This window comes from Cyprinus carpio, chromosome A15 (assembly GCF_018340385.1).
Source record: "Cyprinus carpio isolate SPL01 chromosome A15, ASM1834038v1, whole genome shotgun sequence".
NCBI lineage: Eukaryota > Metazoa > Chordata > Actinopteri > Cypriniformes > Cyprinidae > Cyprinus > Cyprinus carpio.
This window is the reverse complement of record NC_056586.1, coordinates 27349763-27376621: the sequence shown is the minus strand read 5'-3', so window position 1 is coordinate 27376621 and position 26859 is coordinate 27349763. Positions and strand designations below refer to the sequence as shown.

The window sequence follows — 26859 nt, the reverse complement described above, 5'->3', positions numbered from 1 at the left end:
ATGACCCCCAAAGCAAAGCACCAAAAGTTTCCCGGTGACGACCAGCTCATAAACGTGAGGACCTGTTGGATGCCTGGAAGAGTTCGAAAGGTGAGCACAATCTTTTATATGACCCATAAACGCAGAAAGCTGCATGTCATGCTTTTCTCACATGCAGTGGAATATGTTGTACCTTTTATTGAAAAACAACTCATTGGTTGACCTTTGCTAATGCAGACTCAGATTCTAGAAGGTTTTTGCTGACCTGAATACTCTAAGTCATAATTTTTTTTTTTTTACATCAAGTTTTTTTTTTTTTTTTTTTTCAGTTGACTGCACGTGTGCCTTAAACTGTACAGTTTTGGGTAAAATGATGTGGAAAAAAAAGGTTGATTTAAATTAAAAATACATCCCAGATTCATTCTGTGATACCACATGGGTTTTTTCCATGGCATTTCTGGAAATGTATTATAAATAACATGGTTTTCTTTTAAGTTACTTGGCCATGCTAATATGATGGTGAATCAGTATTATATAATTATATTATTATTGTCATACCATTTATATTATTTCACAGTCTGTAAACTGTAAACTTTTAATACAAATTATATTATTATTGTAATTAATAATTATATTTAATTTTATTTAATATTGTATTATATTTTCTTTTTATTTTACATTAAAATATTACAACATAAATATTTTAATTTTAGTAGTAGTAGTAATAATAATGAAAATTGAAATTCTAATGTAACATGGTGCAATCATAATGCTAGGACATGGTTCTTTTATGTAGGGCATGTGTTGTGTTAAATGTTAACTTAAATGGGCCTCTTAACTGCAGGAGTGAACACTTAGGGAGCCACTTTTCAGTGGTTTCAACACCTCCTCCAAATCCAGATAAACCCCAATCCCCTCCAGACCTCAACATGTGCGCCTGCCATAAAGTTGAATGAGGCCTTGGTAAAACTAAAACTAAAGGGAATAAAAGGGTGTGCTGCTGGCTGCAGTTGATATACTGCTGCACAATGCAGTGATTGTGGACCGAAATGTCACAGGTTTTTTCTGAAAGAAAAAAAGTGCTGAATTAAGTAACCAATATTAGTGTAAGTTAGGACAACATAATAATTGGCCTATGGGTTTCAAAAAAAAAGAGGAAACGCTTCCCCTTAATTTTTTTGTCAAGGTAAGAGGCTGATATAAAATGAAACGGTTTGCTGCTCATTCTCAAATCAGAACAAAACTTTGCAGGGTAAAATAAAATACTAGTTATTCAGCAACCAACTTGTCAGTTAGAAATCTTTATTTTCTTTATTGGAAGAAATAACATATTGTGACTGCGTCATTGATTATCCCCTTTTTAATTTATCCAGTGATATTTAGTGCAAAAAAATGTTTTTTACACTACACTGAAATTGAGTCAGTAAGATTTATTTTTTATTTTTTTATTTTATTTTTTTGGTTATTCATTTTTTTCCTTCAGCAAGTACTAATAATTTGATAAAAAGGACGGGAAAGGGACATTTGTTACAGAAGATTTTTTTTTTCAAAAAATCCTTTTTTGAAAAAATAAAAAAAATTTAAAAAAAATGGTTGTTTTAACTGCACTTTTTTGGGAAAATCTTATCTGACAAAAAACCCCCCAAATTGTCTGTTGGGGTCGGGCTTTCTCTTAGTGTTTCCCCGGGTCCCCCCTCTTTTTATTTCTTTTCCTCTGGTCGGTTTTATCCTGCATTGCGCTCTTCCTCAAACCACAGCTAAAGGGGAAAGGGCTATAAAAACCCAAATTTCTGTCCCAGCAGCAGTACACCCCAAAAAACCCCCCCTAAGCACAGTTTTTTTGGCTATGGTAAAGGGTGACGCGAGAGAAAATATACCTTACAGTGTTTTCATTGAAGCTGGCATCAAATGTTTTTTTCAAATGTGGTGGGGAAGTGATTATCTCTGTTTTTTTATGCCAGTTTTATTTATCCTTTTAAAGGGGGATGGTACGGGGAGGGTTTTATGCCAGCGGGTCCCTCTCTGTGTAGGGTTTATTTTTGGTTTTTTTTTTTTCCCCTTTTCATTAAAAAAATCATGGGATTTTTTGATCGCTTAGTTTTTTTCCCCTTTTGACGGGGGTTTAAATTTGGTAAATCTTAGCCTCTTTTAAATATTTTTCTGTGTTTTTCAAATTTCCTTTTGTTTCATCGTCAAAAATGGACACTCAGAAACCCGGGCCCAATGCTAGCCAGCCCCAAAAAATAGCTGAAGGTAGGAAAAAAATCACTTAAAATATAAAAACCAAATAATATTTAATTTTTTTTAGAAAAGTGTTTTATTTAAATTTTTTTTATTCACTATTTTTTTTTTAAAATTATTATTATTTTTTTTTAATATAGATTATATTTTAAAATGGATTTTTATTTTATTATTTAAAATTCATTATTAGTTTTTAAATTTTAAACCTCAAAAACCCCTTTTGCAGTTTCCCCCAAAAACCCATTTTGGGAAAAAAGCTTTTCTAAAATACAGATAGTTCGGGTCTGAAATAAAAGTTTTGGGGCTTCTACCAAAGATTTTAGGGGCCATATTGGCCGTCAGAGTCGGACAAACAAAAATTTTTAAAAGGGCCAAAAATAAATTGAAACCTATGAATGGGGATCTTTTTATCAATTAAGATAAATTTACATAAAAAGAAGTTTCCCTTCAAAACAGAATTTTGGGCCGCCTTGGCACGCTCTTTCCCTGCAACCTCTGATATGTAACGATTTTTTTTTAAAAACCGCAACGATTCTTACTAAAATTAAAAATTTCCTTTTAAGACCCCCTTTTTAAGTCAAAACCCCCATTTTTGGGTCACTTTTTGTAAAACCAGCATTTATCAGTTTGTTTTGAAAAATGAATTTGGCCCTTGGGCAATTTTTTAAAATTTTTTGGCCGGGTTCTAGTTTGTGTTTCTGTTCTCCATTGTAAAACTGGACGGGGTTTGGGTTGTGGATTGGTTTATCGCCCTACCTCGAGTTTCCACAATAGGGGAAGCCCCCCCGGGAAGGGGAATTTCAATGGTACATCCATGCCTCGGTGAGTTTAAAACAGCAGAAATTAAACAAGAAGAGTTTTTTTTAAAGCTGCTGTGTTAATTATTATAATATTTTTTAAATACCCATTAAATTGTGTTATTAAAATATTGCTTTGATGTAAAATTTTAATTATAGGGCCCCTACACATTTTACTTTCCCCACTTTTAAAAAAATTTTTTTAGGCACAACAAAAAATTAATGTGAAAAAATTACTCAAAAATTTGTTTATTTCGTAAGGGAAAAATTTTGAATTTTCAGAAGTCTTTTTTTCCCAGAGTCACTTTATCCTTCGGGAATCCCCTTTTGAAACATTTTTAATGTACCCTTTGCTTAAAAAATTTAAAAATTTTCTTTTTTTTTGTGAACATTAATTTTTTGAAAAAAAGGGAAAGTATATTAAAAAAATTGAAAAAAAAACATTTTTTATTTTCCCAAGACAACGGGAAATTTTTTGTAAATCTGTTTTTTTTTTCCCCCCCAAAAAAGGCCATCTTTTGGGCCCTTTGGGGGGTACCCATTTGTGGAGAAATTAAAAAGAAATTTTCAAAAAAAAAAAAAGGCACATGTGTTAAATACCTTTAAAACTGTTTTTTTAAATTCTGACCTGCTGGTTTAATTTGTTTGGTCTGAGTGTAATGGGAAAAAACTTGAAAACTTATCCAACTGGGGCATTTATTCCACTTTAGCGAGACAAGAATTACTTTAAACTCAAAACTTGACCGCTTAGAGCACATTCATTTGGGTTTTTAAAATCTGAAACTCATTTTTTTTTATTTGACTCCAAAAGTCCCCGGGGCCTCTTTTCAGAGCCATCGCTGCACTTTTTTATTGATTTATTTTTCTCGTTTTTAGATTGGCGGTAAGAAAGCCCCTCTGAGAGACCGGCCCCAAGATTCCCCCAACCGGGGTCCCCTTTCAGAAACTAAACTCAAGGCTCGGGTACAGTTCTTTTGGAGCTTTCCCATGAGGGGAGGAGATTTCCCCCTGGTAGACCATCTAAACCAAAAACCCAAAAAATTCAACCGATGTATTTTCTAGAAATGTTTGAAACGATCTGGAAACCCTTTTGGGGCTGCTTGGGGATTTTTTTCTGTTTCGGGTTTTAATCTGTCCCTTTTAAATTTAAAAATGTTCAAAAAGCGAGCCCGCTGCTTTTTAGGTGTCTTTTTCACATCGGGGGTCGATAAACCCCTTAAACATGCAAAAATTTTAGAAAACCTGCTTTCTACTTGGGTTTTGTTTTGAATTTTCCCCAAATTTCTGATCCCATATATGGGAGGAGCAGTAAAATTCAAACCCCCCTGGTGTTACTTTGGATTTAGATTAGTAAACTGGAAAAAGCCAACTGTTTGTTTGGCCCCTTTCATTTTTCTGAAAAACCTATCACCAAAAATGCTTTGGCATTTGGAAAGTATCATGATTTAAAAGTCTTTTGTATGCAGGAAGGCCAAAAAGTTTTTTTTTTAATGAGTCAAAAGGGAGTAGTTTCACTTTTGTTCAAATTTTGACATTGGTTAAAATTTTTTCCAACAAGCCCGCATTTTTTTGAAAACATTTAAAATTGGGGGAAATTGTATTACTATGTAAAATAATGAAATATATGTAATTTATTCCTGTAGTGAATTTTTTGCATCATAACTCCAGTTTTCAGCATCACATGATTCTTCAGAAATCATTCTAATATGCTGATTTGTTGCTCAAGGAACAATCCTTATTATTGCCAGTGTTGAAAACACAAGCTTAATATTTTTGTGGAAACAGTGTTACATTTTCATCAGTATTCTTTGGTAATTAGAAAGTTGAAAAGAACATCATTTATTTTAAATATATTTTTAGAAGTTTAATGCTAAATAAAACTGTTGATTTCTTAAAAAAAAAAAAAAAAAAATGAAACTCTAACTCCAAACTTTTGAACAGTAGTTTATTATAGAGACCTAAAACAGGCTAACAATAGCCACTTTTAAGTTGGTCCCAGACCAAAAAGTCCAGAGCCCTTTGTCATATTCTGCCATATTGATCAATGCAATCCTCTTCCATTTATTTTTCTACGGTGGTCCATTTTTCCTCTTTAAATGTTCTCTGAGACCAATTAGCCAGTATCCACAGGTCTTGTGAGGCTCGTAGTCATCTTCGCTGTATCGGCCAAGGGAAGGCTTGAGGGGTTGGATAGGGAGGGTGTGTAGACAATCACTCTGCATTCTGAGCACACGTCTTACACACTGAAAACGGATGTGGCCCATCATGTCTATCCTTCCAGAATGCTGGTGTACTGTTCGACAGGTTTAGAGGTATTGCAAAAGAGAGAGCGTATTTGATCCATTCCCTTTCTTTTGTTTCCCCATCAATGCCCTTATGTGTTTACAAAGCTTGTTCCCAGGAGCACATTCTTGCACAGTCTGTTACATTCCTGGGAGTGTTATCTAAAGAATCTGCCTTGAAATGGAAACGGGATCAGTCTGTGCCATGCACTATTTGCTCTTTCTGTTTGCTAACCATCCATCAGCTCGGATTGCACGTCACAGATTAGACAGTAACACTGCAATGTGATTTGATTTACGCCACACCCCAGTATACACCAGGGCTGACATAACCATGCAGCTACACATGCCTTTTGTTATGATCAAGAATTTCCTTTTTTTTATATATATAAAAGTTTATAGTTTGTTGTACTATGTAGACATACTCTACCACAACACTCTCGGTGTGAAGCTATGAAATTCAGGGAAAAAATATATATATATCTTCAATAACTACAGATGCATTAGTTATTTATTTATTTATTTATTTATTTATTTATTTGTTGATAGTAGTTTTTAAATGTAAAGTTTTTTTTGTTTGTTTTTTAGTTTTTTTTTTTTACATTTTTTAATAATAATTAATATTTATTAATTTTTTAATTTTTTTAATTGCATTTTTTTTTTTTCTCAAAATTTTTTTTTTCGTACTATGCATTATAATATTGTGATTTTACATTTTTTTTTTTTTTTTTTTTTTTTTGTCAAATAGACAAAATTGTATACATTTTAACATAGACCATTTCTCAGCCACACTATGAAAATAAGAATTTCAATATCAATATTCCCAGCAGTTAACAAGAAATGTGCATTTGGTTATTTTGAGTGTTCGTGTTTCTTTTACACAAATATTTTTATTGTTGGATTGTATACACTATCGTTTAATGTTGGGGTCAGTTATTTTATGAAAGAAAATAATACTTTTATTTAGCAAGGATGCCTTAATTTAATTGAAAGTGACAATAAAGATTATATAAAGGTTTATAAGGTTAAATAAATTTTTTTTAAATATTATTGAAGAATCTTAAAAACGTATCATTGTTATCAAAAATATTAAGCAGCAAAACGGATTTCAACATTGATAACATTGAAATCAGTATATAAGAATGATTTCTGAAAGATCATATGACACTGAAGACTGAAGTAATAACTACTAAAAATTCAGCTTTGCCATAACAGAAATAAATTACATTTTTAAATATATTAAAATAGAAAACCATTCATTTAAATTATAATTATTTCACAGTGTAACTGAACAAAGGTAATTTCTTTCAGAAACATTAAATAAATCTTACCCAACCCCGAACCTTTGAACAGTACTGTATATTTTTTTAACAGTTTGATGTCAGTTAACCTTTTTTTTAAATTATTATTATTGTCTCGCCAAGTTTTATTAATTTAAGATTTTTGTCTCTATTAGATCATCAAGGATGGAAAATTGCCAAGTTGTTGTTGTTGTATCTAACTTTAACTAGGAAAAAACCAAATGCTATAAAAGTCTGCAATTCAGCCTCTTCAGATCCAGCAACCTTAATTTAAGTGATTTGCATTTGGACATTCTCCCTACTCTGGTTCCATTTAGAAGAAATATCTGCTGGCAGCCATCATCAAGACCGCGCCCCTCTCAGAGGTCTGAATATCAGGAGTCACAGACAGGAGGGCTCTGTAAGGTGGCAGATCTCATTGTGGGAAGGACCCTGAAGAGGTCCCGCCCAGGGGCCACAAGGGAGATGGTGGAAGCCTGCATGTGACGGCTCAACACCACCCTACTGATTCCAGCTGCTCCCCTGGTACCTCGACAATACTTCCATCAGAAACACGAACACCTTTTACCCCCTCGCTTTGTTCATTCGGCTGACACAGTTGGATTAGGCTTTTAATAGCCCACGCTTCAACATTTAACAACACCATTTGTGGTTAATTTGTCTCCAGAGAGGCGTCCCATCACAGCCTTCTGCTTGTGAGATTTGTTTTTTTTAATGTTAGAGCTACAGTGCTGCAGCTGTTAGTGCAGATGTTCCCAGATTCATTGAGCTGTGGTCCCTCATGTGGGTCAGTGCAGGTTTAAGTTTGGCCTCCTTGATTTCCTGTTACTTGTACACTACTGGTCTTTTTATGTTTGAAGAAGCCCTATGCTTACCAAAACCCCCCCCTTTTTTTTTTTTTTTTTTTTTTTTTGCGGAATACAGTAAAAACAGTAATATCGAATATGTTTTAATAAAATGAAATTTATTCCTGTGATACAAAGCTGAATTTTCAGCATCATTACTCCACTCTTCAGTGTCACATGAGCCTTCAGAAATCATTCTAATGTGCTGATTTGCTATTCAGTTATTATCAGTTATTACTGATGCTTAATTATTAATGGTTTTTATTATCTGTGTTGTACAGTTTTTGCTGCTTAATATTTTGTGGAAACTGTCATGCAGTTTTTTTCTGGGTTTTTTGTTGAATAGAAAGCATTGATTTAAAATGGCAGTCTTTTGTAATCTTATGCTGTCAGTTTTGAAGAACTTTGTCATTTTTGGATGAATTTTAATGCAACCTCGCTAAATAAAATTATTATTATTTTAAATCTTACTTAACTTTTGAATGGTAGCGTATCAAGGTTTCAACAACAATATTAAGCAGCCCAACTCTTTTCAGCATTGAAAATAAGAAAAGTTTCTTGAGCAGCAGATCAGCATATTAGAATGATTTCTGAAGGATCACGTGACTGTAATGATGCTGAAAATTCAGCATTGCATTACAGAAATAAATTGCAAAATATATTAAGATAGAAAGCAGTTCTTTTAAATTATTATAATATTTCACAATATTACTGATTTTACTATATTTTTGATTAAATATATGCAGCTTTGGAGAGTTTTTTTTTTTTTTTTTTTTTTTTTTTAAAACAGTAAAATCCTTTTACCGTAATTTTTATCCTTACAATCAAAGGCAAAAGCTCTGTAAATAGTATTTTAGTATGTTAGGTTGTTTATTAAAGCTAAACAAGCTGATGCAGACTATTTTTCGTCGAGACAACCGTCGTGCTCCCTAGAGGATGTGGAGTTGAGAAGAGTGTTATTTTCCATCTCTTAATGCAGACATTTATATTTAATCATGATTATGGTACAGATAGAGTAAGAAATTGAGTCATCCAGGGTCAGGACGGTGTGCTGTCCCCGGGGCTGTTTGTTAGGGTAACTGTCTTGCCCAGTGGCCCCAGCAGTGGTAAGTGTTGCAGGACTCTAACTGCAGAAGCCCATGTACCCTACAGTAAATGTAAATGAACGCTTTAACCTTTACGAGATGAAAGCACTGCAGCTACACTATTGTACAGCACAATATTTGCAAGAAAATTGCTTAAACAGCTTTTTGTGGGAAGCATTTGAACAGCTTGCAGAGAAAGCCAATGTTTTTACGTGTATCAATTTGCAAACTGAATTTAGATGTTCTACCTCATTGTTCAGAATGCAGATTGACTTCTACTACTACAACCTACACCTACACCTCAGCTTTGCACTCTTAAACTAGTCATGGGATGTGTTCCAAAACCTTTTGAGCTGCCTACATGTGCAGCGTATTAAAGCATCCTCGACACACTCCTGATGTGAAAGCTATTGTCTTTTTTTTTATCTATTTGTCTTTATTTCATTCAGTACTGAAGTATCAGTTCAAAATTCATTCTTAGCACAAGGACTGTGAACCCTGTAAAGACGATGTAAAGAAAAGTAATTTTTACTGGAAGTGACTTATTAGAAATGCTGCAAATATGAGTTAATTTGTGTCTTGGGCTAATAGCACTTAACCCCAGGTTACTCCCTGGGTTTGCTAAATGACTACTTGTTGGTTTAAAGTATATGCTGGTTTCTGTCTCACAGTGAACAGACATAACCATCTGAAGGACTTCATGCTGGTGGTGTCAATAGTCATCGGAATGGGAGGGCTGCTGGTTCGCGATAGCCCAGAACCGCACTCTAAAGACCATGAAGAAGATGATGAAAGACCTGGAGAGCCTCCAGCGGGCAGAGCAGAGCCTTCACGACCTACAGCAGAAGTGAGAACCTGTTCTGCTTTGTCTCTATTTTTAGATCCTTGAACGAGTGTGAGAAACTATTGACTCTTGAAGCACTTGCGCTGGTGTAAGGCTTTCCTTTGCCCTATTTTTAAATTGTTTTTGTGCATGAACATGCGTTAGACAGGCGTCTTTGTCCAATGCTATGTGTCTAATGCCATATTAACCACAGTTTTAAGTTGCATGAAGTTGAATTGTTTTTGACGAGCTTTTAAAAACTTGCAGAGCATGCTTTGATATTCAAAAAGACCCGGGGCCTCATTTATAAAACTTTATGTAGAATTCATCCTAAAAGTGTACATACGCACGAAAGCTATGGAAGTTTTCAGATTTATAAAACCATTCTTTCACCAGAACCTGCGCAAAAATCCCAGTGAGAGAAAGATTGGCGTAACTTTGCTTTTTCCCCCCCCCCCCGTCCCCCCGCCCCAAAAAAACCATATATGAGCAAACCGCCTAGTTTTCCCATCCCATAACCTCATCTCCATACATTTCCATGCATACCCCCGGCGCGCCCCCTGAAAAAAAAATAAAATAAACGTGTAAATTTCCCTTTTAAAAATTCTACCCTTTCCCAAATGTGTAAACTATCACAGAAGGATTTTGCCTGCACACATAAACATCTCTGTGCGCAGTATTGTACATATTGTGTTTGGACCTTTTCAACCGGCCGAGGGATCAGTCCCCAAAATATAAATGGGGGCATCATTTCCTTTTTTTTCAAAAAAATTTTTTTCTCAAAACGGAGTTTCTGCATTTTATTTTAATGAGAATTATTGTGCACCTTGCACCCCCCCTGTCTTTAAAAAAATAGCATGCCAAAAAAAAGTCATAAAAAATTTTGGTGCATCCACTACTACTTATATAGATATTTTTCATTTCATTTTTTAACTTCTGCACAAGGGCCTTTCTCAGTGCCCCATCTCCATTAATGGTGCCCATTTTTAATCAATTTGGGTTAATACCCAAATAAAAACCGATTTTTAAAATACATCGTTTTCCCAAACTGTTTTAAAAGGGGGGCCGTACACGGGGCCCAATTTTTGCATCAGGTGGAAAATTTCCCCCCAAGTTTGTTTTTAAAAATCCCATTTTTTGTGTGGGAAATTAGCAACGCCCTTCGGGCATTTTTTTTGTGCTAAGCCAAGGGTTCTAGATGAGGCCGCCATGTTATGAAATAACCTTGACCTCCAGGTGACCCTTGTACTCCTGTTTATAGTAAATTAAACTACGGGTAAGCCTTTACGCTAAAAAAACCTCTTTAAAGGGTTTTTTTTTAGGAGCCTGGGATTCCCTTGTGGGGAAACCCGGATAGGGAGCCCCAGGGGAATAAACGGGCTGTAGAAAACATCCGTTTTTGGGTCGGGAGAAAGAGGAATGATTTAAAAAAAATTTACTATCATTCTATCTTTCTGTCATCGGTCTATCATTCTAAAATACCGTTCTGCCCTGCCCTGCCCTGTCTACCGGTTCTAACTATTGTTCTATTATTTCTGGCATTCTTTTCTTCTGTCTGTCTACCCCACCCGTTCTTCCCACTGCCCACATTTCTATTTTTCCTATCATTTTTCTATTGCCCCTATCTGTCTTTTTGTCGGGCATTCTATCTTTTTAATCATTGTTCCTTCACTACTTTCTTTAAATTTTTAAATTTGAAAGTTTTTGTCTTAAATGTTTTTGGGAGGGGCTGTTTTTTAAAATGGATGACAAATGAAACTGAAATATTTGAAAATAGTCCTTTTTGGTACTTGTAATGTCCCAAAAAACAAACATTTTTAACCATTTTAAACCTTTTTTTTAAAAGGGCTTATTCCCAACATAAAACAAATTTTTCATTTATCTTGCAGTAATGCGGGAATAACGCTCTGACCCCGCAATCCAAACCCCCTCATCCGCAAAGCTTCCTGTAGAAGTCCCCCCTTCAGACTCATAGCCCTTGCACCTTTTGAAGAAAGGCACAGAACATGAGGGGCCCGGGAAAGAGTTCCTGTATTTTTTTAAACAGGGTTAATGAAGTTTGAGAGCGTGGGGTGAAGGGGACGGGCATGGAAACTACCGAGGTTTTGTTTACAGTGGGAGCGTCCAAAGGTTGGGGTTTTGACACAGCCGGCCGATTTCACTGGGTCTCGTCTCCGGGGTTTGGGGGGTTTAAGGCCACATGCTTCGGTCCCCCCCAGAGGGAGGTATAATCCCAAACTTCAGATCATCTCAGTTTAAAACCCCAAAGGAAAAAAATAAAAAAATGACTCGGGCCTTTTAATCTCAAAACATGAACGCAGGCCTTGGGGCGGCCCTTTTCCCCAAAAAGTAATTTAATTTATGTAGGTTTATTTAGGAACTTTTTGAGAGGGAAACAAATTCTTTACCCCTTTAAAAACAACTGCATTTGGCCTTTGTATGTGGGCTTTTTTTTCCCCCCTTTGAGACATTGTAAAGGCTTATCAGACCGTGGCAATTGAGTGGGGTTTTTTCCCAGCAGTTTCCGGGTGAGGTGTTTGATTGCATTTCACCCAAAAACCCCTTTTCCTCGAACGCTCCCCAATTTAAAAAAACCCCGGTGAGGAGGTTTGCTAGGTTTTTCGGGGGTTTTTTTGCAGGGGTTTGGAAACCCTTTTAGTTTTAACATTACCAGCCAAAGTCTAAAGAACACAAATTTTAAAAAAATTAAATACACTTTCTGTTTTCAATTTTCATATTTTACTCTTTTGAGAGCAGGACATAGTATTTATCTGCTACTACTAAACTATTTTATGTAAAAATTTAAATATATGAAATACACTCCCCGGGTAATTAGTTTTTTTTTTTTTTTTTCTTCAAAAAGGGGCTACTTTTTGAAAAACAGCAATATTGGGGAAATAATTACCAATAAAATAATTTTTTATCAAAAAATTACGCCTTGGTGAGCATTGTAGACTTCAAAAACATTTGCCCAAATTAATTATTTTGAAGTTTTTTTATTTTTTTCATCAAGTAGTATATAATTTTATAAAAAAATACATTTAAATTTTATGACTTTCACAAACTTCATTTAAAATATTTCCCAATACCATTGCCAAAATTAATTGAAAAGCTGATTTCACTTTTTGGGCCCCTTTAAATGTAACTGGCACTCGGGGGCAAACTGCTTTGAAAAAAGTATTTCCCGGGCCCTTTAGGTTTTTAATTTTTTTTTTTTTTTAAATTTATTTTTTTGTTTAATATATGTTGGGGTGTGTAAAATGTGTGTGTGTGTGGATATATTATATTATCAATATTAAAATATATTATATATATAAAATGTGTAAAAATATATGTTGTGTGGAAAAGTGTTTTTTTATAGGGGTTTTTTGGTATTGTTTTATATGTGTTTAGTTTTATATAGAGAGAGAGAGAGGACGACAAAATTGTCATTTTTGTTTTCCCCCTCATTGTATTTTTAGTTAGCTTACATGGAAATCTTTTTCTTAGGAATCCCCAAATTTTCTCCCTCACTCCCATGCTTTTTTGGGGCCCCCATAAAATCAAAGTGAGAAAAAGTTTTCCCCATTCGTGCACAGTGGAAAACCTGCTTATCTAAACTTGGGAAATGCATGTTTGTGGGGGAGGGTTAAAAAGGATTTAATTTAAACATTGCTGCATATTCCCAGTCCCTTTTTTTGTAGGGGTCTTTTGGGTTTTTATAACTGTTTCTTTCACCAGCACAAAAGAATGTTCTGTTTGAATGTGAGAGTAAAACAACAAACGTCGTTCCCGTTCGAGCAAAAAATGGCAGGGGCAAAAGAAAAGTTTTTTTTTGAATTAGAAAAAATGGGATTGAAAGATTAGAAAAAAAATAAAACCCCTTTTGCTCCTGAGACAGAAATAGTATTTTATTCATAAAAAAGTTTTAAAATTGTAAAGGAAAATGCTTGTCCTTTCCCAGATAGTTTTTGTTGGCTTGTAAACCCCCAGAAAGGGTTCTTTAAATTTTGGGGGGAGGTGAAAGGGAAGGTCAGGATTTGGGGCTTGACCTTTTTAGTTCTTGGCTGTAATTCCGTCCCCTTAAAACGGGCCCTTTCCCCCAAAGACCACTTCTCCCCCCCTCCAAACCCGTTTCTCCCTTTTTTATCAGGCCCCCTAAGCCCTTTGGTCTGGCCCACTTTCTGGTATCATTTACCCCTGCATGACCATACCAACCAAAATTTTTTGGGGTCCAAATTTCCCCAAAAACCCATTCTTTTCTCCTGGAGAAAAAAGATTTTTTTAAAATTAACATAAAAAATTTCACACCCAAATGACAGGGGTTTTAAACAGGGGATGTTAAAACCTGCTGCAAAAACTGAAATCAACCGTTTTAAGCTTCATTTGGGAAATTTTAAATTCCCCGTGGAAAAATAATGTACTAAGAATCCTGGGGCGATCGGTTCGTGTCTTCGAGGGAGTCCCGTGTCCCTAAACTTTTTTTTATTGGGAAAAGCCCCAAGCGAAACCCCCAGCAGATAAAAACCCTTTTTCCCTTTTAAGGGGAAGATTTATCTGAGGTCTTATACAGACGCGCCCGATTAAAACAGGGGGTCCGCTGTTCCTTCTCTGTCCCCCAGGAAAAAATGGGTTTAAACCGTCGTGCTCAGGGGAAACCCAGGGTTGGGAGTGGTCCTTTCTTTTGCTCTTTCTTGCTCGATATGACATCATCATCTTGTTTTTTTATTCTTTTTTTTTTTAAAACCCCAAAACCCCGTTTTGCGTTCCCCGAGTTTCCCCCCGTTTTTGTTTGAAGGGCTGGATTTTTGTGGGAAAACTCCATTGAAATTGGCTGCTCAAATATGTACCACAACGACAACCCGGGAAACAGAAGGATTATGTTTTCATTTTGTGGTTCATATCCAAATTTTGAAAGTTTGGGATCCTGTAATGTGCGATTATAAAAAAATTTTTATGAGGGCCCACATACCTTTTTTAGTGTGGGAAGTGTGGTTGGGTGGGTGTGACAAAATCTGGGAATCATTGTTGTCCCAATAACGGATCAAAGGGTATGTCCAGTTATGACCAGGCCATATAACTGTATAAGCCCTGGCAATGAATGGGCCAAGTTGACCTTTGGAAGATTAAAAAGGACGACTTTTGCGCCAGACGTGGTCAGAGATTTTAGTTTGATGGATCAGGGATGTAGGCTCTAGAAGTGTGTGTTGTGTTGTGTCGGTGGCCCAGATATTTTTTCTTCAAACTGACTATTTTTTTAAAATTAATTTGTTTGTTGTTTGTTTGTTTACATATTAATAACTAAATAAACAAACATACTAACCATTTTCAGTTGTCAGATGTTTGGCACCCCAGGTGGTCATATTGGTATATAAAAAAAAAAACATAGCTTTTTTTCTTTTTTTTTTTTTTTTATGAATTGGAATCTCTGTGGAGCGTTGACGCTCTTTTTGGAACCTTAAGCCCTCTACTACTTCTCCTTGGCCCTGAACTAAAAGATGCACAGCTTGGGTTGTAAGGAGCTGCTGAGAATTAACTTGTGAACGCTTATATGTGGTTCGTTTTGTCTGCTACAGCACAATTTCTTATCAATGTACTGCTTAAAGTCTTGGATCCTAGTCATTTCAGCTGCACATTTTTACTTTAGCGTCTTTATCCTTGCAATCATACTTTCTTTGGTCCTTGTTTGCACAGCTATCTAGTGTTGCTGAACTGTTGCAAACACAAAAATCTCGTTGGGTCCTAAACCAGTGAGATATATGTTAATTGGCTAAGAGCGTAGAATCCGCTCCCCAGTACTGATTCCTGTGAAATGCACCATGTGCAGAAGTTTTGATTCCCAGTCTACTGGTTGTTATCTAAACTGAATGAGAGTCACATAGTTAAGAACCTGTTTTTTTTTTTTTTGTTTTTTTTTTCAGTCAGTCTTAAAGTATTTAATTCCTTAAAAAAAATATTACTGACCCTAGATAGATAGGAGTTTTGTATTTTTACTCAAATTCCCAGCAGGACAGCTGAAAATCAAGGGTGTTGCTAAAGGAATGTTCTACTGTTTTGATCTGCAGGAATGCATCTGAAAAGATGGAAAATGCACACTTTTTAATGGACTTGATTGTTCATGTGTCGTTTTCTCCTCTGAAAGTTTAGTCTACAAACTTTGCCAGGCGTGGCTTGGTTCATTGAATATTAATTGCAAAGTTTTAACTTTTCACCCTAAGGCAAGCCTTGTAGGTGAGCGCCTAGCATTAGTGAGAAATCAAATGCTTTGCCACCTGTATTTCATTCAGCCCAATGCTAAAACAAACACTTACTGCTTGATCATTAATTTGTTGATTTTACCCTGCTGGCTACGTTTTCTTGACTTTTGCAATGCGGTCAGCAAAAATAAATCTCTTGAAAAAATTTTGTACTAGCAGAATGTAACACTAGTGTTCTGCAAACTTATTCTGTGTGGTTTACTTTGCCTTCTCGCAGGCTACAGATTAGCTCAGGATGAACACCGTTCAGTGGAGGTGGAGAAGGTAAACCTGGAGCAGAAGCTGAGGGATGAGATCAATGATGCCAAACAGGAAGCGCAGAGACTGAAGGGGCTCCGAGAGGGAACTGAGAACGAGCTGAGTCGACAGAAATATGCAGGAGGAGGAGCTGGAGCAGGTGAAAGTCCCCTAATAATATGCAAGATGTTCAAGCGTGGGTTAGATTGGATCTAGCTGCTCTAAGTGGTGTAGAACTTAAATTTGCAGGTTCTGCAATACTGCCCATATCTTGATTCTGATTTGGTCAGGAAGTGGGTGGAAATGCTTGCAAGATGATCTGAAAGGTTATCAACAAAATGATTTTCTGTACTGATGAAGTTTGAGTATCTTCCCAGTGCAGTATCCAGTGTACCACCACGCTGTGGCCTACTTTACTCAGAAATTACCGCTGTGCTGGTGCATGAAGGGGCAGTTGTAATACTTCAGATCTGGTGAAAATTTTTTGCAGAAGCTGATCACAGAATTGTAACAAGCTCCAATATTCAAGGCGCTTCTGTGACCGTTAATGTGTTAATCAACCTGTATTTGTGGCAGCTCTGGATGTTATTGGATGAATTGGTTTGTTTTCATGTTGGCCTATTAAAACCCCTGGCGCTAAGTGGGTATTCTGGGTCAGAGGGCGGTACAAATCTCTGTGGGTTTGAAGCTCATTAGCGCTGTTCTATAAGAAAAGGGGTCTTTCGGCTCTCCGACCCCTCAGCCCACTCAGCCCCCTAGGCCCTTATTGGATGAGATCTGTTTATTTACTGCTATAACGGAGGAGTTGATTAATTGCGTTTATCCTAGTAAGGTTAGGTTGGAGTGTAAAGCTTATCTGTGACTAATTAATTTGCATCTTGTTGTTGCAAAATGTTTCAGGCGGTGAAATTGATGCTGTTTATTCTCATTAGTTTGCCAAATTAGTCATTCATGAGTCATGCAAATTAGCTAATTGTCCTAATTACATATGCAAATTATGGGATAAATAGAAGAAGTTAAAAGGTTAAATATAGTTGCCATTTCAGTATCCAAGTGTTTTGGGTTGTTATTTTGCTGCATTTACCGATTTCGTATTCTGTGTGGTAAGGTTATTGTTAACCAAACTAAAAACCATTAAAAAAATGTATAAAAAAAAATAATACAACTTTAAGCTAATGCCAAGACAATATTCTCAGTATTGTTTAGCTTAACATGAAGTAATAAAAATGACTAAAACAAATAAAAATGACCAAAAAACTATATAGACATAAAAAAAAACCTGCGACAAATTAAAACTTTAACGAAAAATATAACGAAAACAGAAATCAAATATTAAATAAAAACTTAATGTTTTTTTTTATTATGAGCTGATAAGAGCGATTTCTTAATTGATTAAAAAGTGCCCACATCTGAAAGTAGCCTTGTGAGGTTTTTTGCTTTGTACTCTGATCTGATGTGTCTCTGGCGCCCCCTGCAGGTGCGTATGGCCCTGAAGAAGGCAGAGAAGGAGCTGGAGTCCTCGCAGAAGCTGGTTTCCTCCTAATGCCCTGCAGAAATGGCTGCAGCTCACTCATGAGGTTGAGGTGCAGTACTACAACACAAAAAAACAGAGCGCAGAGAGAGACAGCTGCAGGTGGCCCAAAAGAGGGGTGAGCAGCATTTGTCGCAGTCATTCATTTAACTAAGATGGAACAATGGTAAACACACATTTAGATTATTAATGACAGTGCAACTTTGTTGTAGGACAACCCCAGAATGTGATGATAAAAACTTTACTAGGTCTTTTTAGAAATGTTTAATGTTTTTAAGGTGATAATAGAATGCTACTATAATGATAGTCCAATAAGTATATATTTTACTATCAGAAAATATATATACTTTTTTTGTAATGTAAGGTTTGACTAGGATGCTAGACTCTTATTAAAAAATTAACAAAAATCTTGATAATTTGGTGAGACAAAACCTTTAATAGATTTGTGAGATAAGTAAATGTTTTATAATACAATAAAATATAAATACTTATGAATAATAATTTTCTTTTAAAAATTTGAAACTACTTTTTTTTTTTTTAGGCAGAAAAGATTAAGAAGAAGAGAAATACTTTATTTGGGACGTTCCAAGTGGCACATAGTTCTTCACTGGATGATGTGGATCACAAAATACTTGCAGCCAAGTAAGTCTCACAAACATTTCTCAATATTTCTGAATGCTAATTTAAAATTTAAAAATAAAATACAAAAAAAAAAAAATATTAGAACATTTTACTTATACATTTATGCATTTAGCAGATGGTTTTATCCAAATCGACTTAACAGTGCATTCAGGCTATACATTTTTTTTTTTTACCAGTGTGTGTGTTCCCTGGGAATTGAACCCACAACCCTTTTTCGCTGCTAACACACTGCTCTACCACTGAGCCACAGGAACACTATATCGGGAAAAAAAATTACCTTTTAACACGTATTGCCTTTAATCTCTTTCTGTCTAGGCAAGCTCTGGGTGAGGTAACAGCAGCTCTGAGAGAGAGACTCCATCGTTGGCAGCAGATTGAGATCTTAACAGGCTTCATGCTGGTCAATAACCCAGGCCTGCCCTCTCTGGCCTCTGCCCTCAACCTGGACCCCAGCTTCATGGGCGCGGGGCCGCGGCACACCCCAGCACTTCATGTCTGACGACATGGATGACATGGACGAGGACATAGTGGCACCAGGAACACTCCAATGTAGGACTTGCCGGACAGCGATGGGGATAAACCCCTGTCACCAAAGGCCAGCAAAGACCTCGTGGTCTTTTGACCAAATCTAAAAATCCCTAGTTTTGAGCTATTTAGATTGTCTGTGCGCAAGCTCTGTCAGAAATGGTTGTATGCAGCGATCGTGTTTGCACACTTCTTATATATGCTTTCTGCTGGAGTGTTTTCCCCCATCTACAGATCTGTATTACACAGATGGGAGTACTTCAAGATCTGCACCACACATTGCTGTCATATGTTTTTTGGTAAAGCAACTATGCACGCTTTGTACGTATCTCTTTTTTTTTTTAGTTTATCATATTGAATTTGATGGAGGGTTACTGAGTAGGCCAGAAGAAAACGGGTCCATATGCGAGTTAAGATTAGAGGTCCAGTACAAGTCTGAAGTCGAAGTCTGAAGTTGTTGTTGTGGATTGTAATAATTGTAATGTGTGAAATAATGTTTATCAAACAAGCTCGTAGAAAAATAGCTGTTTTCCCAGGTACAAAACATTAAATAAAATTGGTGTTTATTGGGCAAAATGTATTCATTTTGAAATTTGTATTGATGATCTGTCATTCCACAATATACATTATTTGCTGTTTTAACAAATAGTTAATTTTTCATAGCTTTTTTCATATTAGAACTTGTTGGCTCAAGATTTGTACAAACCCTTTAAGTGTTTTAATTGATTGAGCAAATCATTGCCAAAAAGAAGAGGTCTGTTCTTGTAGCACTGTGTTAGTAGTACAGTTATTAACAGTTGCACCCCTACCCTTGCCCTTACCCCCTTCAGATGCAGTGTGGCTATTGGGCCGCCGAGCAAGTGATCTCTGCTCATTTGAATTCGGATTGCCAGTCATTTGGAAGTACTCTGGTGGGCTAAACCACTATGCCCTTCACTCCAGCAACTCCTCTTACTCCCTCTTGTTTTCCTGAACCTCTCTCGTTTAAAAAGATATGCTGCCCAGAACCCTAGCTACTACAAAGGGAAACTGGACCGAAAGAAACACTCTGAGTCTACGCATCTCAATCTTGTTCTTGTCCACAGCCGTGAAATGATTTACTCTAAAATGCATGACCTGTCTTAGCTTGTTTTGTTTTCTAATCTGTTTATCACATATCACTAAGTTCAGACTTGCAAGTCGATCCTTACATGATACTGTTTTACATTTTTGTGCATCTTAATAATCTTGGAGTCAATATGAAATTAAAATAGACCTTTTTACTTCCTTAGCACACATTCCTGGTCTTATCGCAAACAATTAGAGTTAAGTGTAAAGTAGAAGTATATAGATATTTAATCAAAATATAGTAATCACCTGATATGTTTTTCTTTATCAAGTGACATCACCAATCCCTTTGTTTTTTCATGATTCCTATCAATTCCTGATGGATAGAAACAGGAAATGCGATATGAATAAATGTATTAAAGGGATGGTCAGGGTCCAAACTTGTCCACAACTTAGTTATTGTGTCTATTTCTGAGAAAAGCCATTGACTGTACACATCTGTACACTTCGCACTTTATTCTCAAAGTTTCTTGTTTCACCTTTTCCAGCTTGCCACCCATCACCCAATGTTATCACAGTGTCTGCATGCTTTGAGTCATTTCTCTGAGTGACCTTATTGTTTTGTGCCCCTACAGCTCCCAGTATGATGTCACTCCGGCAACGACACATTGACCCGCAGCTGGCCCTGGGTTCGCAGAGGTTGGTAGAGAGTTGTCTCACACTTGGTGGGCAGGAAGGGGAGGGTAGCTTGTACTCACCCAGGTCTAGGACGGCGATGCGCCAGGCACGCAGCCAATCTTTCGGGCACTTTGACTCTCTGGGACTGCCTCCCTCTTTCCTCAGCAGTGTCTCATCCTGCTATCTACTCCGCTGCCTCATCCCACGCTCCCCAGTGCTCTTCTGTCGCTACTGCCCCTCATGCGTCCCACTATCACTCTTCACATTTCCAGCCTATGGACACCATCCCAGACCTCCCCTATGATGCCAGCCCAGAGCGCCCCCGCCATTACGGCAGCTATGGGTATCACTTCATTCTGTTGTGCTTGATTTGTGCTTCTCACCTGGCATGATCCTGGGACTTTCGTCCAAAACATTTAACAGGGCTCTTTTACCACACATTTCACACTTTCTGGTGAACCACTACTTGTGGGGTTTGTTGATGTATTTTGCTATACTCACTACAGTTCATGACACTGCGGCTTGCAACTTGTCTGGGCAACTTCCTGTGACGTTCTACCTACTTGCTTAATCTGTTCTTGTAATGTTTGTCACATACTTTGAACTAATTCTCACACCTGCATGCCTGAATTGATCATGTTGTGCAGGGGTGGGTAACATCCGGCAGAGTGTAGCTCAGGGCTCTTCAACTCCAGTCCTGGAGGGCCAGGGTCCTGCAGACTTAAGTTTTAACTTTAATTAAACTGGGACTGGATTTGGACTTGAAGAGTCTTAGTTAGCTCGAACTTACCCCAGTGCACCTGCCTGGAAGTTACTAAAAGTGCTGATGACCTTGATTAGCTTGTTCACGTGTGCTTATTTGGGATTGGTGCTAAACTCTGCAGGAGCAGGACTGGACACCCTTGTTGTTGGGTGTCTCCATGTCAGGGTTGGAGCTAAAAGGGATAAAGCTATGGGCACCAGGGTTTACTGGGCATGCGCACATCAATATTGCATCATTTTTGTCATGCTGAACAACAATAATAGCTTTATTTGCACTGTTGTTATAGTACGTTTAGGGTTTGGGTAGGTGTAGGTGTTAATAAAACACAATGTGATAGGTTTTGCAAATTTAATTTGTTGTTATATTATGGTGAGATATTGCATCAAGGTAGAAAAATGTATTTATTGTGCTAGCCACAACCCTGTCAGAGCTATCCAGTCCTGTTCCTGGAGGGCCGCCACCTTGTAGAGTTCAGGTCCAGCGTGCAGTTCATCTGCTTGAAAGCAGGAGCAGACTTCTGCTCTGTTAGCTTGTACTTTTCTAGTGCTGGGTAGTTAAGCCTTGGCATGTTGTGCTTCAGCTTAGACAACTTTGGAGATTGGAAATATTATTGCTGTCTTAATTCTAAAGGGTTCAGGTAGCTGTAAATGCAGTGTTACCTTTTGGTGCTTTCCCACTGCCCGGCACGGTTCACTTTGGGGGGGGGTCTCCACCATGTACAGTACCTGGTTACCTGGTACTTTTTTCAGTGCCACTTTTGCTGAGGTTAGATGTGAGATTTACTGTTTGTGAAGTGTGAAATGTGATGATTGCTGATTTGTGATTTGGTGTCTTGAATACGTGTTATTAAACTTTCGACACATGACACTAGACCCACTAGATTAAATCAGCACAGCCAGCGAGGTTCGAACACAACTTTTTTTTGAATGAACGCGACCGTTTCGACCGAGCGCAACTTTTTTTAAACAACAGAATAATGGCTGTTTTGTGGTCTGTTTAGGAATCACAGACGTTCCTCTCGTTGATAGCAGAGGAGCGGATTCAGCGAGAGCTTGATGGGACGACACCGAATGAAAAAGTTTTTCAGGCAGCGCAACTTTGACAACATGTCTATAATCTCGCAGTGGAAACACAAACTCAGCTGAGCCATACCATGCAGTGGAAAAGCGCCATTACATATAGCCAGCAAGTTTTTTTTAGGATAAGTCTGATATCTCACTCATTTCTTGATGTTAATTTCATTATTTTCATTCACAGGGACTTGAATCGCTCCGACTCTGATTCCTCCTTGTGTATATCCCAGACAGGCGAGCAGCTTCGCCTATCCTACAGTTCCAAAGGCTTCCCTGTGAAGCCCACTTCGCTCCTGCATGGCCCCGTTTCACGCTCTGAAGAGGGAGCTCACTCCCACACCCATAACGGAGGCAACAGAGTTCAAGATGGGGGGGCATCTCCCGATGGAGATTCTGATAGTCCCATATTAATGAAGGAGGTGTATTTGCATGGAGAAAATCCGCCAGTATAAGCGAGATCCACGGCTCCCAAGCGGTGATGTCCGTGTCGGAATCCTCACACTCCTTGAGCCCAAACTCCACTGAACCTGATACCCCGTCCCCCGCTGGACTGACTGAGGGGAAGGCCGGAAACCGCATACCCCAGATTTCCTTGAAAAAGAGCCCCCTAGAGGAGGACAGTGGCTCCACAGGTGAAGACACTGACTCTGCTGCCAGTCGCAAGAAACATACCTTCAAGATCTTCAAAAAACAGAAGAAATAAGACAACTGGACAACTGTTTGTTTTTCCCCTTAAAGTCTTTTTTGTCCTATTGTTAATATAAATGTTTTGATTTTTTTCCCCCTTCTGGTCAGAAGTTACGGCACCACTAGACACCTTTCCGAGGTCTTTATAGAAATGTTTGCTTTTTTCAGAGGAACACTTGAGAACAAGCATGATTTTGGGGGAGGGTGGGAATGACACACCAGTGGGTATGGGATGGACTATTTTTTGAGAATGTAACGCATTATTTATTCAGCAGGAGACAGTGCCAGACTTTCAAAGGAATCTTCCCCTCTGATGGACTTTTCTTTCCTTGTATAATCCGTATCAGTTTGCATGTCTTCGCCTTTGTTTGATTGAACTTTGAATGCTCCTAGATGTTTGCTTGGTTCTTGCTCCCCTTTGCTTAAAACGCGAAACAGCCTGGTTCTTTTGTTTCTATCAGCACACTCCTTTGTATTTCAAGTTCAAATGAATTGTCAGCTTAGCGTTTAATGGTACTCTTTGATAAGTGTTTGTCAATGGTCAGAGAAACTGTAAAAGGGCTGAACTATCAGTGTGAAACTCCCCTAAAATATGTTGCACTATTTCTGAATGTTGATGTGTCGGTTTTGTAAAGAAAATTTAGAATATGCTGGAATACGCACTAAAAACCTTTACACAAACCAAGACACTGGACATATCTCTAAGGCTTCAGGGATTTCTAGTACAGTATGTTGAAGAATTACGCGATTAGAATAATTGACCATTGTCGATCATTCCAAATCATTTAGAAAAATACAAGGAGGATTATGAACATACACATTAATGTTTTTTGAGCATTTACTCTTAACCATGCCCAGTTTGCTGACTGTTTCTAATGGCATCATCCAAAATCCAAGTTCCCATGAAAACATGTCTTTAAAAAAGACAAAGAAAGAAAATGTATGGTGAATGCATACCTTAATTTGTTCAAATTACAAAGAGTAATTAAAGCTTTAGCAGATCTTGCCATCTTGTATTCAAAGTGCCAAACTAAAGCCACCATCTAGGAAATGTATACACTTCCCGAAGGTTATATTTCAGTTTTTGTTAGACCACTGATCTGAGGTCTGATATTAAATAGGTTTTCTATAGAGGTGCAGATAGTCCAAATCGTGGTGGAAGAGTGGGTTTCTACATTTACTACTTTTAACATGTTTGAAAGAGAGCTTGGATATTATTTTGTTTTGCTGAATTAGGTCATATTTTCTTTGACCCACACAAAAAGTTGAATCTTTGATTTCAGGTGCTCTGTTATGTAATTTTAAAGCTAGGCAACATGCAATTGCTGTTAAAATGAAGTGACTTGCCTTTAAATGGTCAGATGTTCGGGCAGATGGATTTTACCACTGTGCATTTTCAGAGGAAGTGGAGACCAGTCTCTGCTCTTCTTGTGGCTTATGATGTTCACTAAGATACGTCTTTTATCCCAGAGCAGTTAAAATTACAAGCACACTTTCTGAAAAGAGAGGAGGTTAAGAATCAGTAGACTTGGTGAGGGATGTCAGTATGCATTTTTATAGTTTTTTTACCCACAGGCTTTGAAGGTCCAACATATCCACTAACCTGGAGGCACACCAAAGCAGCGCTGCATGGAACATCCTGTTTCTTCAGTCATTACTTTTTGTGAAAGATGGTACAAAGACCACATCCAAATGTATATCAACCAATCAGTCTTTAACAGGTATACAACGGTGCAGATGTATTTGTTTCGTCTGTGCCTCTTTTGCACGAAGAAGCTCTTTTGTCAGTGAGTATGTGTCAGTGTGCGCGCATCAGTCCGGTCCAGTGAACTGCACTTCACCGTGTTGATGCATGTTCTCAACACCCCCTCAACACCAGTTCTCAAACATGGACAGGAGAGAGATGGGAGGTGTTTTAGACTGTTCCCCATTTAGATATTCCTGTTTCAATTTTCCATTTGAGCTATTTATGCCTATACTATACAGAGGTGGGGAAACAAAGTAAAAAAGATAATTTTGCATCTTCTGTAATGTTCAAAACTGTAATCTTCAAATTTTATATCACTCCTGCATGAAAGCAATAAAAATGGTTTTAAAACAACTGAGATTTCCATTATTCCATATTGGGTTTTTTCTCTATTAATATATACAGTAGCCCCCCCAAAAAAGGTATCTAACTACCTATCTGTGGCTAATTTAATTAAAATAACTTAAAATGGAACTCATTCTGAAATTCGCAACATCCGTTGACATATGTCAATAATTTTAAAACTGCATTGGGTGTTTATTAATATATTACACATGGACTTGAAGCCTCACTTGTACATTCCAATGCTAATTACAGTTTTCCAGTATCTTATACAGCACTGAGAGTAATTATTCATGAGCTATACAAGAGAGAGTGGAACTTCAGTAAGTGTTGCTTAAACTTACTGCAGCTCAAACAGGATGTCATTCCGGGCCTGTTGGTGTGCTTGGGTACCTGTTTTGGCATTTGATCACGTGAAATCCTCTACTGCAACGGTCCTTGTTGCGGATATGGTGCAACCAGCTAAATAACGCAACATGCGCGACTGCACCATGAACACAGCAAAAAGAGAGTGGAGAGTCAGGAGAGATGGCATGCCACAGTGCATGGAGGGAAAATTGTATTAATATGCATAAATGGCACAATAATTGCCTTTTATTTGTAAGTTTAATCATGAAAAGTGCATGCAATGGGTCAGTTTTTCTCACAAGTTTTCATTCTGTTCTTTTAAGAGGTGGCATCGCTTCTTTCCACAATTTATGCTTCTACTGGTGAACCTTAAGGCATCATCAAAACCCTCCAGCCATTCAGAAATTTTTGAAGAAGTTTTGGAAGGGCTGAGAATCAAATCCATCTATTATTCTTGGTGAGAGCTTCTGCATTTGTACTTATTTGGCAACAAAGCTTATTTAAATCATGGAATAACTTATGATAAATATGATTCAAGGTTTGGACTCTAGGTTTGCTGTTTCATTTTGGGTTTTGGTGGAGAAACCTTGCAGTAACCATTTTATGTGGACTTCTGCTCCACATTGATGCTGAAAATAATTATGCCACTACTTCATTGTTTCTCACTGACACTCGTAAGGCTGTGAACCACTCAAACGACTTTCACTCATTTCTGTTTTGTATCACTTACAGAATTCATTTTTGTCTGATTTGTTCAGGTAAGATTCACATCCAGGTGCATGGAGACACTGGCCACACATCAGCGTTCCTTTCACCTTTTAAGGTTCCTCTTCATCAGTGGTGTCGTCATAGCCTGGAGATTCTGGGGCGTGTGGTGAGATTATATTAGGACGCATACATGTGTAATGATCTCATAGTATTTCATGATAGGTTGGTGCACAAAGGCCAGAGGTTTGGTTCTCAGATTGGGAGTTTTAGAAATATCTTATTTTGAAAGAATCTTACAGTATGAGACATCCCATAATCTCCAGTTGATTTATAATGTGGATATGTGTGAGAAATAAATAAATGAAGTTGCATTTACAATAAAAAATTGTGGAAAGCAACTTGAGACTGGAGTCAAACGTTTTATTTAGCCTATTTATTTTTGAAGAATTTTGAAATCCAAATGGGTAGTCTATTTGGTAAAAGTAATCTTATTTTATGCATATGAAAAGAATATAGCCACACATTCAAACATTCATACACTTCTCTACTGTAGTTTGATTCAATGTTCTAGTTCAAACTGATCCAGTTTTTGACACATTTGAACTCATGTTCTCATATTTCCCTCTCCTGTAGGTGAAAAGTTCTATTGCATGTATGGAAGGACAGCAGAAATTTGTTAGCACAGCTGAGCACATGTAAGAAACTTCATTTAAAGCAGTACAACTTAAATGTCACTATCATTGCTATAAGAAAGCACTGCTGTTTTGGGCAGATTTGGCAAGAATGTCATGTTGGATGACACACATGGCTATTTTGTGATTGGTGGAGGTAAATTCATACGAGGCATTGGAGGATATTATGGACCAGCTACATACTATCATATACAGGGGCTCCCAGCTGATCAGGTAGGATACGGTAGCATTTTTTTTAATATTCGATTTT

The 26859-nt window shown here is 37.3% G+C and overlaps 1 protein-coding gene and 1 pseudogene across 1 annotated transcript; both read left to right on the top strand.

The window, feature by feature from the left end:
* On the top strand, positions 1-23377 carry LOC109104422 (annotated as a pseudogene).
* A 1960-nt stretch (positions 23378-25337) lies between these two features.
* LOC122134300 (protein sel-1 homolog 3-like) lies at positions 25338-26834 on the top strand (the record flags this gene model as incomplete). Its single annotated transcript, XM_042771763.1, has 4 exons — positions 25338-25379; positions 25748-26083; positions 26551-26612; positions 26690-26834. Coding segments are annotated over exons 1-4 (585 nt in total), but the record flags the coding sequence as incomplete, so codon positions are not given.
* Between the last annotated feature and the right edge of the window lie 25 nt (positions 26835-26859).